Source organism: Panthera onca, chromosome F1 (assembly GCF_046562875.1).
Source record: "Panthera onca isolate mPanOnc1 chromosome F1, mPanOnc1 haplotype 2, whole genome shotgun sequence".
In the NCBI taxonomy this organism is placed as follows: Eukaryota; Metazoa; Chordata; class Mammalia; order Carnivora; family Felidae; genus Panthera; species Panthera onca.
In genome coordinates this window covers 23,343,319-23,358,778 of record NC_138355.1, presented here as the reverse complement: position 1 = coordinate 23,358,778, position 15,460 = coordinate 23,343,319, and the positions used below count along the sequence as shown (strand labels likewise).

Below are 15,460 nucleotides of genomic sequence, written 5' to 3'. Positions count from 1 at the left end.
TGTCCACAAGATCTCTGGCATGGTTCCACCAGCTTATACCCTTACCTGTTTGCCTGACAATTCTGATTTTTCCTGGTCTCATCATAACTGGTATTATCTGCCTATTTTTCACCAGTTTGACAGATACAATGCGACACCTCTCTGGCGATTTACTTTGCATTTCTCTATACTACTGAGGTTGAACATGTTTTCATAGGTTAGCCCCACAGGCTTCTTCTGTAAACTGTCTACTCGTTTCCTTCAGCACATTTTTCTACTGAATAAATTTTCTTACCCGACTTGCAAAAATTCCTTGTATGTTCCTTTAAAAATTTTTTTTAAAGGACCTCTTGTGAGAGGAGGGTGTATTTTCAAGACTAAATGAGATGATACATTTATTTTTATTACAATTAAAAAAAAATGTTTATTTTTGAGAGAGAGAGAGTGAAAGTGGGAGAGGAGCAGAGAGGGAGACGCAGAATCTGAAGCCGGCTCCATCCAGGCTCTAAGCTGTCAGCACAGAGTCCGACGCGGGGCTCGAACTCACGAATGGTGAGATCATGACCTGAGCCAAAGTCAGCTGCTTAACTGACTGAGCCACCCAGGTGCCCCTTTGCACGTTCTTGATATGAACCCTTTCTTTTATAAACTCCAAATATTTTCTCCCAGTCACCTTTTTCACAGCTCACATGACAACAGAATCATACTGGACAAATGATTAGAATGAGATAAGGGAGTTCAACAAGGTAATGGGCGTAAGTCTTCAAGTGAATGGAGAGATATTTCGTGTTTGTAGATGAAAGGAACAAATGTTTAAACACTGTTAATTCTCAAATTCATTCTATGAATTTAAAGCAATTCCAATAAAAATACCAACAGTGTTTTCTCTATTTTGACACAATGATTCTAGAATTCATTGAGAAGACGCATCAAGACAGTTAAGGCAAATTTGGAGAACAATGTAATTACCTTACTAGATATCAAGACTTCTGTAGCAACATAGTAATGAAGACACTATGGTACAGGCATACCTCAGAGATAGTGTGGGCTTGGGATCCAGACCACTGCAATAAAGTGAGTCAAAAGACTTTTTTTGTTTCCCAGTACATATAAAAATTATGTTTACAGGATACTGTAGTATATTAAGTGTGCAACAGAATTATGTCTAAAAAAAACCCCAATGTATATACCAATGCTAACCATCATCTGAGCTTTTAGTGAGTCAGGTTTTTTTTTTTTTTTTGCTGGTAAAGGGTCTTGCCTTGGTGTTGATGGCTGCTGACTGCTCAGGGTGGTAGTTGCTGAAGGTCGGGGTGACTCTGGCAATTTCTTAAAATTAGACAATGAAGTTTGCTTCATCGATTGACTCTTTCGTGAGGATTTCTCTGTGACATGCGATGCTGTTTGATAGCATTTTACCCACAGAACTTCTTTCAAAATTAAGAGTCAATCCTCTCTAACCTGCTGTTGCTTTATCAACTAAATTTATGTAATATTTTAAATACTTGGTTGTCATCTCAACAATTTTCACGACAACCTCACCAGGAGTAGATTCCATCTCCGGAAACCACTTTCTTTGCTTCTAATTCTAGTTCTCACGCTATTTCCACCAGCTCAGCAGTTCCTCCGCTGAAGTTCTCCTGAACCCCTCAAAGTTTTCTGTGAGGGTCAGAATCAACTTCTTCCAAACTCCTATTCATATTGATAACTTGGACCTCTTGCCATGAATCATGAGTATTCTTAATGGCATCTAGAATGAATCCTTTCCAGGTTTTCAATTTACTTTGCCCAGAGCCATCTGAAGAATCATTACCTGTGACTGCTATACCCTTATGAAATACATTTCTTAAAAATTAAGACTTAAAAGTCAAAATTACTCCTATGATACCATGGACTGTAGAATCGTGTCAGCACGCATGAAAACATTAATCTGGGAATGCAAACTGGTGCAGTCACTCTGGAAAACAGTATGGAGGTTCCTCAAAAAATTAAAAATAGAACTACCCTATGACCCAGCAATTGCTCTACTAGGTATTTATCCAAGGGATACAGGAGTGCTGTTTTGAAGGGGCACATCCACCCCAACATTTATAGCAGCGATATCAACAATAGCCAAAAATGGAAAGAGCCCAAATGTCCACCAATGGGTGAATGGATAAAGAAGATGTGGTGTGTATGTATGTATGTGTGTATACACACATATATTGAAATCATTATTGCACTATGTGCTAACTTGGATGTAAATGAAAAAATGTTAATAAATGAAAAAAAAATTTTTGTAAAAATAGAAAAACATACATGCTAGAGATACAAAGGTATCTCTAGACAGACATGGGGGAAAAAAGAAAAGAAACAACATTAATCTCGTTGTACCCCTTCATCAGAGCTCTTGGATAACCAGATACATTGTCAGTGAGCATGTATTAAATCTTTTTCTTTTCTGAGCTTCAGGTCTCAACAGTGGGCTTAAAATATTCAGGAAACCATGTTGTGAACAGAAGTGCTGTCATCCAGGTTTTGTCCCATTACCAGAGCACAAGCAGAGTAGATTTAGCCTAATTCTTAAGGGCTCTAGGATTTTTGGCATGGTAACAGAGCATGCGCTTCAATTTAAAGTCACCAGCTGCATTAGCCCCCAAACGTAGGAGTCAGCCTTCCTCTGAAGCCAGGCACTGACTTCTCTAGCTATCGAAGCCCTACATGACATCCTCTTCCAGGATTAGGCTGTTTCATCTGCACTTAAAATCCATCGTTTAACGTAACTACCTTCCTTTTATTTTAGCTACATCTTCTGGGTCACTTCCTGCCTCACCTTGCACTTGTATGGTGTGGAGATGCTCTTTCCTTAAACCGCAAGAACCAGCTCCGCTAACTTCCAACCTTTCTTCTGCGGCTTCCTCACCTCTCTGTCTTCATGATATTGAAGAGAGTTAGGGCCTTGCTCTGGCTGTTTGAACTTCTGTCCAGACCATACCAACGATAAGGCTGTTTTGTTTTCGAATCATTTGCGTGTTCACTTTAGTAGCACTTTTAATTTCCTTCAAGAACTTTCCTTTTGCATTCACAACTTGCCCAACTGTTTGGTGCAAGAGGCTTTTAGCCTAACTTGATTTTTTCACTAAGCTTATTTCTCCCCCCAAGGAGAGGGGGAGACGGAGGAGTGGCCAGCTGGTGGAACAGTCAGAATACACACAACGTTTACTGAAGTAAGTTTGTGGTCTTATATATGGGTGTTGTTTGTGGTGCCCCCGAACAACGACAACAAGATCAAAGATCACTGATCACATATCAGTAGAACAAACACGGTAATAATGACAGGATTTGAAATACTGAATAACCAAAATGTGACAAGAGACACAAAGTGAGCAAGTGCTGTCGGAAAAATGGCGCCGACGGACTTGTGCGAAGGAGGGCTGCCACAAACCTGCAGTTTGTACAAAATACAGTACCTGTGAAGTACAAGTATGCTTGTACTGGCTCACAGACAAGCACTAATGAAACAGAAAAGGGGAGCCAGAAACTGAGCGTGCACATATGGAAAACTCGTGTAGGACAAAGGTGGCACTGTGTGAAGTGAAGACAGGTTGACCCCATCAGAGAATTGTCACTCTTTTCATTCCAATGCGGGGACAGTGAAAATTTCCAAAGGCCATTAGCAAGGTGAGAACACTGGTGAAGCCTGGATCTTAGGGGCAAGCTCACGCGGAATTCTTAGATAACGCATGACCAACACCTCAGCCAATGACTCATGGGAGACTCAACCCAGCTGTTTCTGCACTTCTTACGATTTAATGTCATGTCTTAGAATCTATGAAATACAGTACGTATTAGCAAAGAAGGCCTCTCTGGGGACTGTTTGTAGCATATCATATACTTGAAGCGTGGAGATGAAGTTGGAAATATTATATCCATGACCTCTATTCCTCCAGACCCCATTTGTCAACCTGCCAGAGCGCACCCTCGTTCCAGCACAGAGAAGAGCGACTGAAGCATACCCAGACAGAAGCTTCCTGTACCAACAAAAACTTTGTCGATTGGTTTAGAAAGAGAAAAATATCAAGTTAGAGAACTTATTTAAAACTTAATGATGAAATGCATTTCAAAAGTTAGTGATCCAGGAGCCTGGGTGGCTCAGTTGGTTAAGCGTCCGACTCTTGATTTCGGCTCAGATCATGACCTCACAGCCTGTGGGATTGAGCCCTGCTTCAGGGTTCTCTCCCTCTCTCTGCCCCTCCGCAGCTTGCACTCTCCCTCTCTCAAAATAAGTAAATAATAAGATAAAAAAAAAAGTTAATGATAAAAATGTAAATATGGCAACAAATTATCCCCACACAATCTATATTTTTAAGTAATTTATTTCAATAGAAATATTTCAGAAAACTGTACTTAAATTCATTTTAAGTTAGCTTATGCAAACACACTGAAGATCTCACACTCACATCTGCATATTAAACAGAAACAAAAAATGAGAGAGGAACCAAGCTGCACATCACTCAGGGAGGTCATAGTGCAACTGAGTGCTTCATCACGGGAGTACCTCAGGTTAACTGGGATAAAGAAGAATAAAAATGGCTTGTGTTTTCCTGTATATTATCATCACTGGGATATGTATGCCCACAGATGTTTATCTCCTTTAGATGACATTGTGAACAACTCAGTTCCCCGGTCCCCCCCCCCCCCCCCCCCCCCGCCACATACACACTGCAGTGGGCTAAAGAACAATAAATTTGTCAATAATCAAGATGTAGAAACTCTTGAGAGTCTGGTGATTTATGAGCAGCTACTGTGTCAGACCTGATAAGTCGATGATTACTGGACTCTATTTATGAGTAGTTCTAATAGGTGATATCTTTAGGGGAAAGTTAATATTTGTTAGTATCTAAAACACAGATAATATTTATGAAAATCTCTCTGGTCTATTAAAAGTCTCATCCCAAAGCACTATATGCATTCCATTCCTTTCATCCCATCACCACTCTGCAAGGCCAGGTGACTAGAATCAAAATTTAAATGCTGCTAATAACCCTTAAGGATCAGTTAACTCTTTAAAGACGATATCTACTTCTGTATTCTGAAACATACTAGCCCTTAAAAAATGTGAAAATAGCATCTTGATTCAGTTGAACAACAGTCATTCCATATCTTGCAAGAGTCTCAGAAGCAAAATGTTTCCAAGTTTTGTTTTGACTGAGAAAGCTAGTTTAGTCTCTTAGCTTCCCTTTAATTTAGACATTAGAGTTATTTTCACTTTCCTGCAATAGTATTTTCAAGCAAACAAGAACTGGTAGGTTAAGTGACTGCCTGTTTGTTCTGAGTCTTATTTAAATGTAAAAATGAACCAAACTAAATTTCGCTTTTTTGTCAAAGAGATTATCATGACAAGATTTCAGTAGCTTTAATAAGATTCTCAACAAATCCTTCTGGCTATAATGTATTCTTCTAGGGATTTTCTGAAAGGTCTTTAGAATTAAATCTATGCTCAAAACGACAACATCAACAACACAAAATAAAACCAAACTCAGCTGGATGGATGCTCTTCAAAGCTGTTCATAAAAGCGCGCATCTAAAGGTTGATTTGGGCGGGTTTCATTTTAATCTCCCCTGGCAGGAGAGGGGCAGGGAGGGAGCTCGTCTAAAGAAGAATCAAGACCAAGGAGGACAGCAGCAACTGCCTGGAGGCCTGTGTACAGACTGTCTTGCACCTGCTGTGAGAAAGAGTAAGCTGGTGGACACAGGATAGCACACACTCCTGAAATCCGACAAGCAACAGGGCAGAGGATTATCGTCGTATTCGATGCCCTAAAATTGGTCCTCAAATTGTTAAGGCACTGACCAAATCTTCCCCACACTACCACTTGAGATACTGGTATAATGAAACTGCTTTCAATAACCTGAAAGAGTTTGCATGCACACATCTTTCATTAGAATCCTCGGAACGGGGGAAAAAAAAAAAAAAAAAAAGAGGTCACTTTAGTCACAAGCCATTTTTAGGGGAGCAAAACCAAAAAGTACTTATTAAATCATTTAAAAAAGGTTGACTTCACGTGGAAAACAATGATCCTCAATGCGATTAAGTAACAATGTTTTTTCTCAAAGCTTAGAAAAAACAGAGTATCACTCTGGCTGTAAAACCATAAATTTACTATGTCTGAAAAAACCAGTATAAAAGAAGAGAGAGAAAATAAAAACAAACCCTAAAAGACCACCGAAGAAGTCAGGTAAACCTCACCACTTGCTTTGGATCATTTGTTCATGTGACAGCAATACTATAGTTCCACTGGGGCACAGCTGAATTCATCTTCATTTTCAAAAAGAGATCCTTTGAAGCAGAAGATTTCTTTTATTAAAAATTACCTTCTGTTAAGCAACACTGGTACCCTGCATTTGCAGAAGGTAACAGGTTGGTTTAAAAACCGGGTAGAAAGGAACGTGCCTCAAAAAACAAGAAGAAAATCAATAATGGATATATTCTTTTAAGAAGTTAATGGATTAAGTCTACTCCTATTATTGGTTTCCAATTAATACGATGCTTTATAGTTTTGTTTTCAGCAGTAAAGGTGTATAGTTTACAGATTTAATCTTAAGAAAAAAAAAAAAGACTTCTGCTCAAGTCATTTGGCCAGGTAAATTCTAGTAACCCCAAGAGAGCGACAGGCTAGGCTGTTCTTCGAGGGCCCCGGTGTCAACTAATACACAGTGTAGACACTAGAGGCTGGAAACATTCCTTCTGCAACAATAGTGCTCCTTGGGCTCTTTTGTAAGTCACCCAGAAGAGGAATAAAGCCACTTATTAAAACTCTGCAGCTATAAACACCCTAACTCTTGACATACCAGAGGACCCGATACCATAACAGTCCATACAGAAGGTAGTGCAATAGTCATATGGGATTTTTTATGCAGAAGAAAAAAAAAAGATTGTCATTGAAGCACAGACCTAGGGAGAAAAAAAATACTCAAATTGTTGGGGTCCCTTTTTGTAATGTTTATAAAATTAATAATATTTACATAGTGAGGAAAATGCTATAGGAAGGTGTGTTTGATTAGTTCTCTTTCAATTCTTATAGTTTGAAGATCACGGTAAAAATAATACCTCTGGGGAAAAAAGAAAAGAAAACAAAACAAAACAGCAAAGTCCAAACCCCGGAGGGGGCATGAAACTGAAGCTAGAGCTCTGAAGGCCATTATTATGCAGGTATTTTTATAGTTGTATTTTAAAAACTGATGTTACTTCTGTATGAAAAATAAGATTCGGTGTTCAAAGAAACTGTTAAATTACATGTGCCTCAAAGTGTATTTTGGCTAGTATTATATACTACTACACCAGGCAGTATAATATGCCAATATTTATGCTTATTGTAAACTAGCTTAAATTTAAATTATAATGGAATTTCTAATGAGTTGTTCTCGGCTAGGAGAAAAAAAATGAGCGTAATATTGATAGAAATCTCAAGCTTTTGAGTCACTTGTTTACTAATTTATTAAGTGTAGGCTTAATAAGAGGAAAAAATTTCATCTTTCTACTAATAAACCACCTAAATATTTAATATTATTTTGGTGACCTATTTTCTTTGTTTCAATTGTTAGATCATTTGGTGAATTATAGATCAAAAATTCACCTATGCTATTTTAATTCCCTGCTTTCACTGGTTTCCATTTGCTTCAAATGCTAAAATAATCCTCAAAAGCAACGTATAATCTTTTGAATAGACAAATTTGAAGACAGAAGAGCAATGGCTGCTTCTACTGCACAGATACGTTAAGAGTTTCGGTCAGCCGGAGGCCACAATTCTATACGGGGACTGTTCACCACATTTGAACACTACTCTTTCTCTGTGCAAGCATCCCTTAACGTTTAGAGCTGAAAATATCAAACACGTCTTCCAGTTTAGCTCTCTCTTTGGCAAAACTGTGTGATGTCAGGCTCTGACTTCAGTTGCAAATCTCCACAAATATGGTTAACCTACAACATATCTACTTTAGCTTATTTATGAGAACATAATAGTAAAAAATCCACAGGGTTTTCATCCACAGTATTTTAAAAAGCACATACACTGTTAAAAACACTTATTTCTGAAGAGAAATAGACAAATTAAGGAATTTTTTAAAAATGCAAAACCAAAGAAAGATGTGCAAGGTCTATATAGTAATACTGTTGGCTATGCATGTGGTATCTTTCTATGTACCTGACGTGGGTTAAGCCTGGGAGGTCATTAACTGAAAAATCATTGACCACAGGCAACATTTTGCCCTCTCTACCCTATGTCACTTTCCACAAAACCAGAAATATTGGTATTTCTAACTGTGCCATATGAGAAAAATATTTGAACTGTTCATATCCTTTCCCAAAAGCTCTTCTACTTTCCTTTGGATAGATTTTTAGCTAATTATTCTGTGGGCAACATTTTCTATTTAATATTTAAGTTTCAAGAGTGAAATATTTATGATTAAAAAAAAGTATAAAACTCTCTAAGAATGCAAATGTAAGAAATTCTATGTGAGGCCCAAAGTATTACAAGTTTATTGGAAGGTATCAGTCGAAAAGCATTTCTTACTCTGGGCCACTGCTAAATTACACAGTGCTCCATGAGCTTACAGCATCTAACACATAGCTATTGTTCAAGTGCCATTTTTTTGTTAAAACTCTAAGGCAGTTCACCTTTGAACTTTTTTTTCTTTCTGCAATTCAACATTTATTCTGGAAATTAAATGTACTGTTGTGTAGAAGAGCTCTCACAAAACAGCTTGGTCAACTACTGATGAAATAATGGTTTCATGGCAGGGGCCAACAGTAAGTTTTCAGAAAAATGTTTTTTATAAAGGAAAGTTATGGGAGAAGGAAAGTTTTGATAAACTGAAGATTCCCAGAATCTCAATCTTTCCCCTTTTCCCCTTTTAAAATTATTTCATATGCCTTATAATAAAATACATACACACATACACATGTGGAAGCTCTTATAAACAAATGTGACCCTGAATCTCCTATTTAACAAAAATAATGAAAATGACTAATAAAAAAAAACTGGCATTGTATACATTACACCCTGTAAAAGAAAATATTGTGATGAAATATCAATACATCACCTTGATAACAAAAATCACCAGTGACTGGCAGAAGGGTTAATTCAATTAACTTGAAAAAAATGTAGTTACTGTAAAATCTCAGAAAAGCTTAGGTTGGGATTATGGTTCTTTCCTAAGCAGATCTGTGGTCCAACAATGAATTCAAACAAAAGGCTAAACTTCAAACCCAGTTAAAAACAACCATGTTTTCTGGAGCCCACTTGAAAGAGCGTCTGAAACAGGAACACTCAGCCTTTATGCCTCCTGCAGGAAATGAGGTTCCCCATACAGTACTATATTTCAGAACTTTAGTGTCTAAAAAAAACTCCCCTCATTCAAAGCAAACCCCACCCCCAATCCCGAACACACCCCAACCACTCACATTGTGAACACGTCTAATTCCTAAACTCTTGCTGTGGGAAAGCCAGTGAGGCTGCAGATTACTGGAAGCCAAAGCAGCCTTTCAGGTAGGCTGTTGGCAGCATCCTACTTGGGCAGGGTATCTTCACACCTCAGTTCAAAACCAGCCCCTCACATGACCCTTAAGAAATATGTTTTTCCTTTTTAAAGTGTTTCTAAAAAAGGCGATTCCCCCCTCCAAAATTAGTACAAAGTTAAAAGAAATGCAAATCAGCTATGATCTATCCCAAGCACAGCACCGCCGGAAGAGTCACACGCACTATTTGGTGTTTCATGTTGGTTTCCCTTTCATTCTTTTAAGGCAGTGGTTTCTGCAGGTCAGTTCGGAGAAAAGAAGCGCGGTCCATGGCAGTTTGTTGTGTAACTCCAATTTGTTCTCTGGGAATATCTCACTTCATTCCCTGAAATTAGTGCTTTTTTGGTTCAGAACTCCAAAGGCTGAGACGGAGCCTCTGGGCTCCTCCTGGCACAGAACTGGTTTATAGCTGGCGCTTTCATCAGCTCCTTGCTTTTACTTAGGGGCAATAGTTCACCTCGCTTCTTTCTTAGGCTTTTACTCAAAAGTCATCAAGTTTGTAGGAACCTTAAAAATATAAGCATCACAAAACTGATAGTATTTAAAAGTTGTTTTTCAAAGTATTATTTCTTATCTTTTCTTGTCATTTTAAGTAAGCCCAAATATCTCTTTATAAAAGGAATTTGACAGAAGGTACTGCAATCATTTATGAATAATGAATAAAATATGCTAGAACATTTTTGAGAAAATCACTGAGTTAATACTCTTTTTCCAAAAAACTGAAATTGGAACAGGAGAAAGGGTGGAGACGGTGTCTTTCTTGTCTAACACAGAGGCTCAGCAGATGCTTGCTGAGTGAAAAAAATGAATCAGAAAAGAAGTTCGGCTCAAGTAGGGTGAGACTCACACAAATGTGCTTGTCATCATCTATTTTCTCATTATGTGTATCACCATGAGTTTCTACATTCACATTTTAAAATCACAGGTCATCTTATAATGAATGTTACAAAGAATTTCTTTGTGAAATCATCATGAAAATACATATGGAAGAATAAAACTTATCATTAGATAAATTCTGATCTGACACTTTGTGACTCTGAAAAAAAAAATCAACAGGTTATATAATAGTTTGCTGCCTATAGAGTGGATGGAATCAAATTTAATTCCTTACAGAAATCAACAGCAAGCCACGAAGTCCACGTTTTGATGAGGAGAAACTCCACAATAACTCTTTGAAATAGGAATATATGTTGTTTTTAAAAATCAGTTGATGAGTCCTCTAGTCAAGGACTAAAGAGGTTTTCACCATGTTAAAATACACTCTTAACCTTTACTATCAGTTTTCTTATCAGTGTGCTGGGAGAGATACCCCTATTTCAATGGTCCTTTCTCTGTCCTTTAAAGCAGCTTAACAGCTCTCACACTTTAGCAATCTTTTCCTGAAAATCCTAGGATACTCAAAAAAAAAAAAAAAAAAAAAAAAAAAAAAGGTGGGTGAGTCTCCTACATTTGTCATCTTTGGAATGAAAAAGTTCCTTAACAATACATTTACAATTGAATTATAAATCAAATACAATACAGGGGCACTTGGGTGGCTCAGTTGGTTAAGTGTCTGACTCATGATTTTGACTCAGGTTATGATCTCACGTTCATGAGCTCAAACTCTGCACTGAGCTTTGTGCTGACAGCACAGAGCCTGTTTGGAATTCTCTCTCTCTCTCTGAACCTCCCCTGGCGTGTGCTGTCTCTATCTCAAAATAAATCAATAAACTTAAAAAAAATTACAATACAAATGCTCAAAAGTGCTTAAAGTACAAATTCTCAGGTCTGGTGATAAAAAACCCATATTTAAATAAAGCATAAGCTCATTTCCTCCTAAGTTCCTTGAATGTGATTTAAGGTGTTGTATTTGAATCAGAGTCTTCTATTAAAAATTTTCAAATTTCACAGCTTCTATTTATACATTTGCTGCTACTCTAATTCTTCCAAGTATAGAGAAAAATGAATAAAACCCATTTACACACATTTGGTTGACTTTTTCAGCTGGAAGGTCTACTAATATAGTAAAAGAAATTGAACCTGTATGTTGGTATGCATACACTTTCTAGATTAATCTTGAAATCTGAGATTAAAAAAAATGACACTTAATACCTTAAGCACATTTAAAGAATGTAAGTTATGCTGCATTGCACATAACCTTAGTCCAGGCAAAAGGAGGTCTGTTTCCTTTATTCTGTCCCAGACACGAACCTGACAGAGGCAAGAAGGTTATCTTTGTTCTAGATCATTTCCTTCTTAATGGAGGGTGCTAAAAATGATATCAAATACTGCTCTTAGTCTTTCCTATATATATCTAAAACGAAAACACTAAGAGAACAAGGCCTATTCTAACAAATTTAGAAAGACTGGATCTAAAGGATAGAGGTATTTACTTGTTTGACCCTGTGTAGGTCACTTAGCATGTCTGAGATTTAGTTTCTTCCTTTATCAAAAAAGGGGTAATAACTTAGGGCCTGACAGCATAGGGTGAAAAATACTTTTATAAATGATATAAACTTATATAGTGTATTACATTATTCAAAATTAGCTACAGATAACACTTCTGAATTTTGGTACCTTAAGTCAATGGTCTTCAAATATACTCAACTAAAAACTGGTGTATAAAAAAATCTACACATATTTCCATAACTGCAGCTATCTTTATTTCATGTCTGCTCTAACAGTTCATGGTTCAACTTTAGATCTGCAGCAGGGTTTGGGGAAAACAACACCGTGGCTTCATTCTTCTTTGCAGCTACAGCCTCTGAATTAGACCATCTTTGTTTCAGTAAAATAAAAACAAATCCATGGGTTTTTTTTGGGGGCGGGGGGTTTCACTACAACTATAGGAACCTGCATCTAGTCAATAGAATAAAGAGGAATCAGAGTAATTTTTATTAAAGTGCCATCTAAATTTACCCTCTGTGGGACTATATTCCTTTGCCTCTCACTATATTCTACCAACATGGCCTCATTTGCCTATTTTGAACATCTTAAGCTCATTTCAGTTTCAGGAACTTTGAACTTTCTGTTCCCTCTACCAGACCTCTGTTCCCATTAATCTTCTTTTTTTATTTATTTTTTATTTAAAAAAAAAAATTTTTTTTAACGTTTATTTATTTTTGAGACAGAGAGAGACAGAGCATGAACGGGGGAGGGTCAGAGAGAGGGAGACACAGAATCTGAAACAGGCTCCAGGCTCTGAGCTGTCAGCACAGAGCCTGACGCGGGGCTCGAACTCATGGACTGCGAGATCATGACCTGAGCCAAAGTCAGCCGCTTAACCGACTGAGCCACCCAGGCGCCCCTGTTCCCATTAATCTTCACATGGCTGCTCCTTCTTGTTATTCATGTCAATGTCTTCAGGGAGATCTTTGTGCTCATTCTTTCTTTATTAAATTAAAAAAAAATTTTTTTATGTTTATTATTTACTCTTGAGGGAGTTAGAGCACGAGCCAGGGAGGAGCAGAGAGAGACAGAGACAGAGAGAGAGAGAGAGAGAGAGAGAGAGAGAGAGAGAGAATCTGAAGCAGGATCCAGGCTCTTCACTGTCAGCACAGGGCCCGATGTGGGGCTCAAACTTGTGAACCACAAGACCTGACCTGAGCCGAAGTTGGATGCTCAACTGACTGAGCCACCCAGGCCCCCCTTAAATTTTTTTTTTAATGTTTATTTATATTTGAGAGAAAGAAAGAGCATGAGTTGGGGAGGGGTAGAGAGACAGGGAGACACAGAATCTGAAGTAGGCTCCAGGCTCTGAGCTATCAGCACGGAGCCTGATGGGGGGCTGGAACTCATGAACTGTGAGATCATGACCTGAGCCAACTGAGCTACCCAGGTGTCCCTCACTCTTATTTAACGTTGTATCTAAATATGGCATCCTTTCTTGATAAAAACTCTCAAGAAAGTAGGGATAGAAAGAACATACCCTCAAGATCATAAAGGCCATATACGAAAGACCCACAGCCAGTATCATCCTCAATGGGGAAAAACTGAGAGCTTTCCCCCCTAAGGTCAGGAGCACGACAAAGACGTCCACTCTCACCACTGTTATTCAACATAGTGTTGTAAGTCCTAGCCTCAGCAATCAGACAGCACAAAGAAATAAAAGGCATCCAAATCAGAAAGGAGGACGTCAAACTTTCACTCTTCACAGATGACGTTATACTGTATGTGGAAAACCCAAAAGACTCCACCAAAAAACTGTTAGAACGGATATATGAATTCAGCAAAGTCGCAGGATATAAAGTCAATGTACAGAAATCAGTTGCATTTCTATACAACAATAATGAAGCTGCAGAAAGAGAAATCAAGGAATCAATCTCATTCACAACTGTACCAAAAGCATAAAATACCTAGGAATAAATCTACCAAAGAGGTGAAAAATTTATACACTGAAAACTACAGAAAGCTTATGAAAGAAACTGAGGAAGACACAGAAAAAATGAAAAAACATTCTGTGCTTATAGACTGGAAGAACAAATATTGTTAAAATGTCAACGCTACACAAAACAATCCACATATTCAATGCAATCCCTATCAAAATAACAGAAGCATTCTTCACAGAACTAGAACAATCCTAAAATTTGTTTGGAACCAGAGAAAAGACCCTGAATAGCCAAAGCAATCCTGAAAAAGAAAACCAGAGCTGGAGGCATCACAATCCTGGACTTCAAGCTGTATTACAAAACTGTAATCATCAAGACAGTATGGTATTGACACAAAAATAGACACACAGATTTAATGGAACAGAACAGAGAACCCAGAGATGGACCCACAAACATATGGTCAACTAATCTTTGACAAAGCAGGAAAGAATATCCAAAGGAAAAAACAGTCTCTTCAGCAAATGGTATTGGGAAAACTGGACAGCAACATACACAAGAATGAAGCTGGACCACTTTCTTACACTGTACACAAAAATAAACTCAAAATGGATGAAAGACCTAAACGCAAGACAGGAAGCCATCAAAATCCTAGAAGAGAAAACAGGCAACAACCTCTTTGACCTCGGCTGCAGCAGCTTCTTAACTTGATATGTCTCCAGAGGCAAGGGAAACAAAAGCAAAAATGAACTATTGGGACCTCATCAAGATAAAAAGTCTCTGCACAGCAAAGGAAACAACTGACAAAACTAAGAGGCAACAGACAGAATGAGAAGATATCTGCAAATGACACATCAGATAAAGGGTTTGTATCCAAACTCTATAAAGAACTTATCAAACTCAACACCCAAAAACCAAATAATCCAGTGAAGAAACGGGCAAAAGACATGAATAGACACTTCTCCAAAGAAGACATCCAGATGGTCAACAGACACATGAAAAGATGCTTAACATCACTCATCATCAGGGAAATAAAATCAAAACCACAGTGAGATACCACCTCACATCTGTCAGATGGTTAAAATTAACAACTCAGGGGGGCACTTGGGTGGCTCAGTTTGTTTGGCGTCCAACTGCAGCTCAGGTTGCGATCTCCTGGTTTGTGAGTTTAAGCCCCATGTTGGGCTCTGTGCTGACAGCTCAGAGCCTGGAGCCTGCTTCAGATTCTGTGTCTCCCTCTCTCTCTGACCCTCCCCTGCTCACAGTCTGTCTGGCTTTCTCTCAAAAATAAATGGACATTGGGGCGCCTGGGTGGCTCAGTTGGTTAAGCGTCCGACTTCAGCTCGGGTCACGATCTCGTGGTCCGCCAGTTTGAGCCCCGTGTCTGGCCCTGGGCTGATGGCTCAGAGCCTGGAGCCTGCTTCCGATTCTGTGTCTCCCTCTCTCTCTGCCCCTCCCCCGTTCATGCTCTGTCTCTCTCTGTCTCAAGAATAAATAAACGTTAAAAAAATTAAAAAAAAAAAATAGACATTAAAAATAATTTTTAAAAATAAATAAAATTAAATTAACAACTCAGTGGGGGCTTGGATGGCTCAGTTGGTTAAGCTTCCAACTTCAGCTT

The 15,460-nt window shown here is 38.3% G+C and overlaps 1 protein-coding gene across 4 annotated transcripts in view; it reads right to left on the bottom strand.

The window, feature by feature from the left end:
• Positions 1–4,318: 4,318 nt before the first annotated feature.
• Positions 4,319–15,460, bottom strand: part of RALGPS2 (Ral GEF with PH domain and SH3 binding motif 2) — a 169,679-nt gene continuing 158,537 nt past the window's right edge. For all 4 annotated transcript variants that reach the window (XM_078440636.2, XM_078440635.2, XM_078440638.2 and 1 more), the window contains one exon: positions 4,319–10,042. In XM_078440636.2, the coding sequence (XP_078296762.1) occupies positions 10,013–10,042 (30 nt within the window). In that variant the 3' untranslated portion in view covers positions 4,319–10,012. The remainder of the gene's footprint in view (positions 10,043–15,460) is intronic.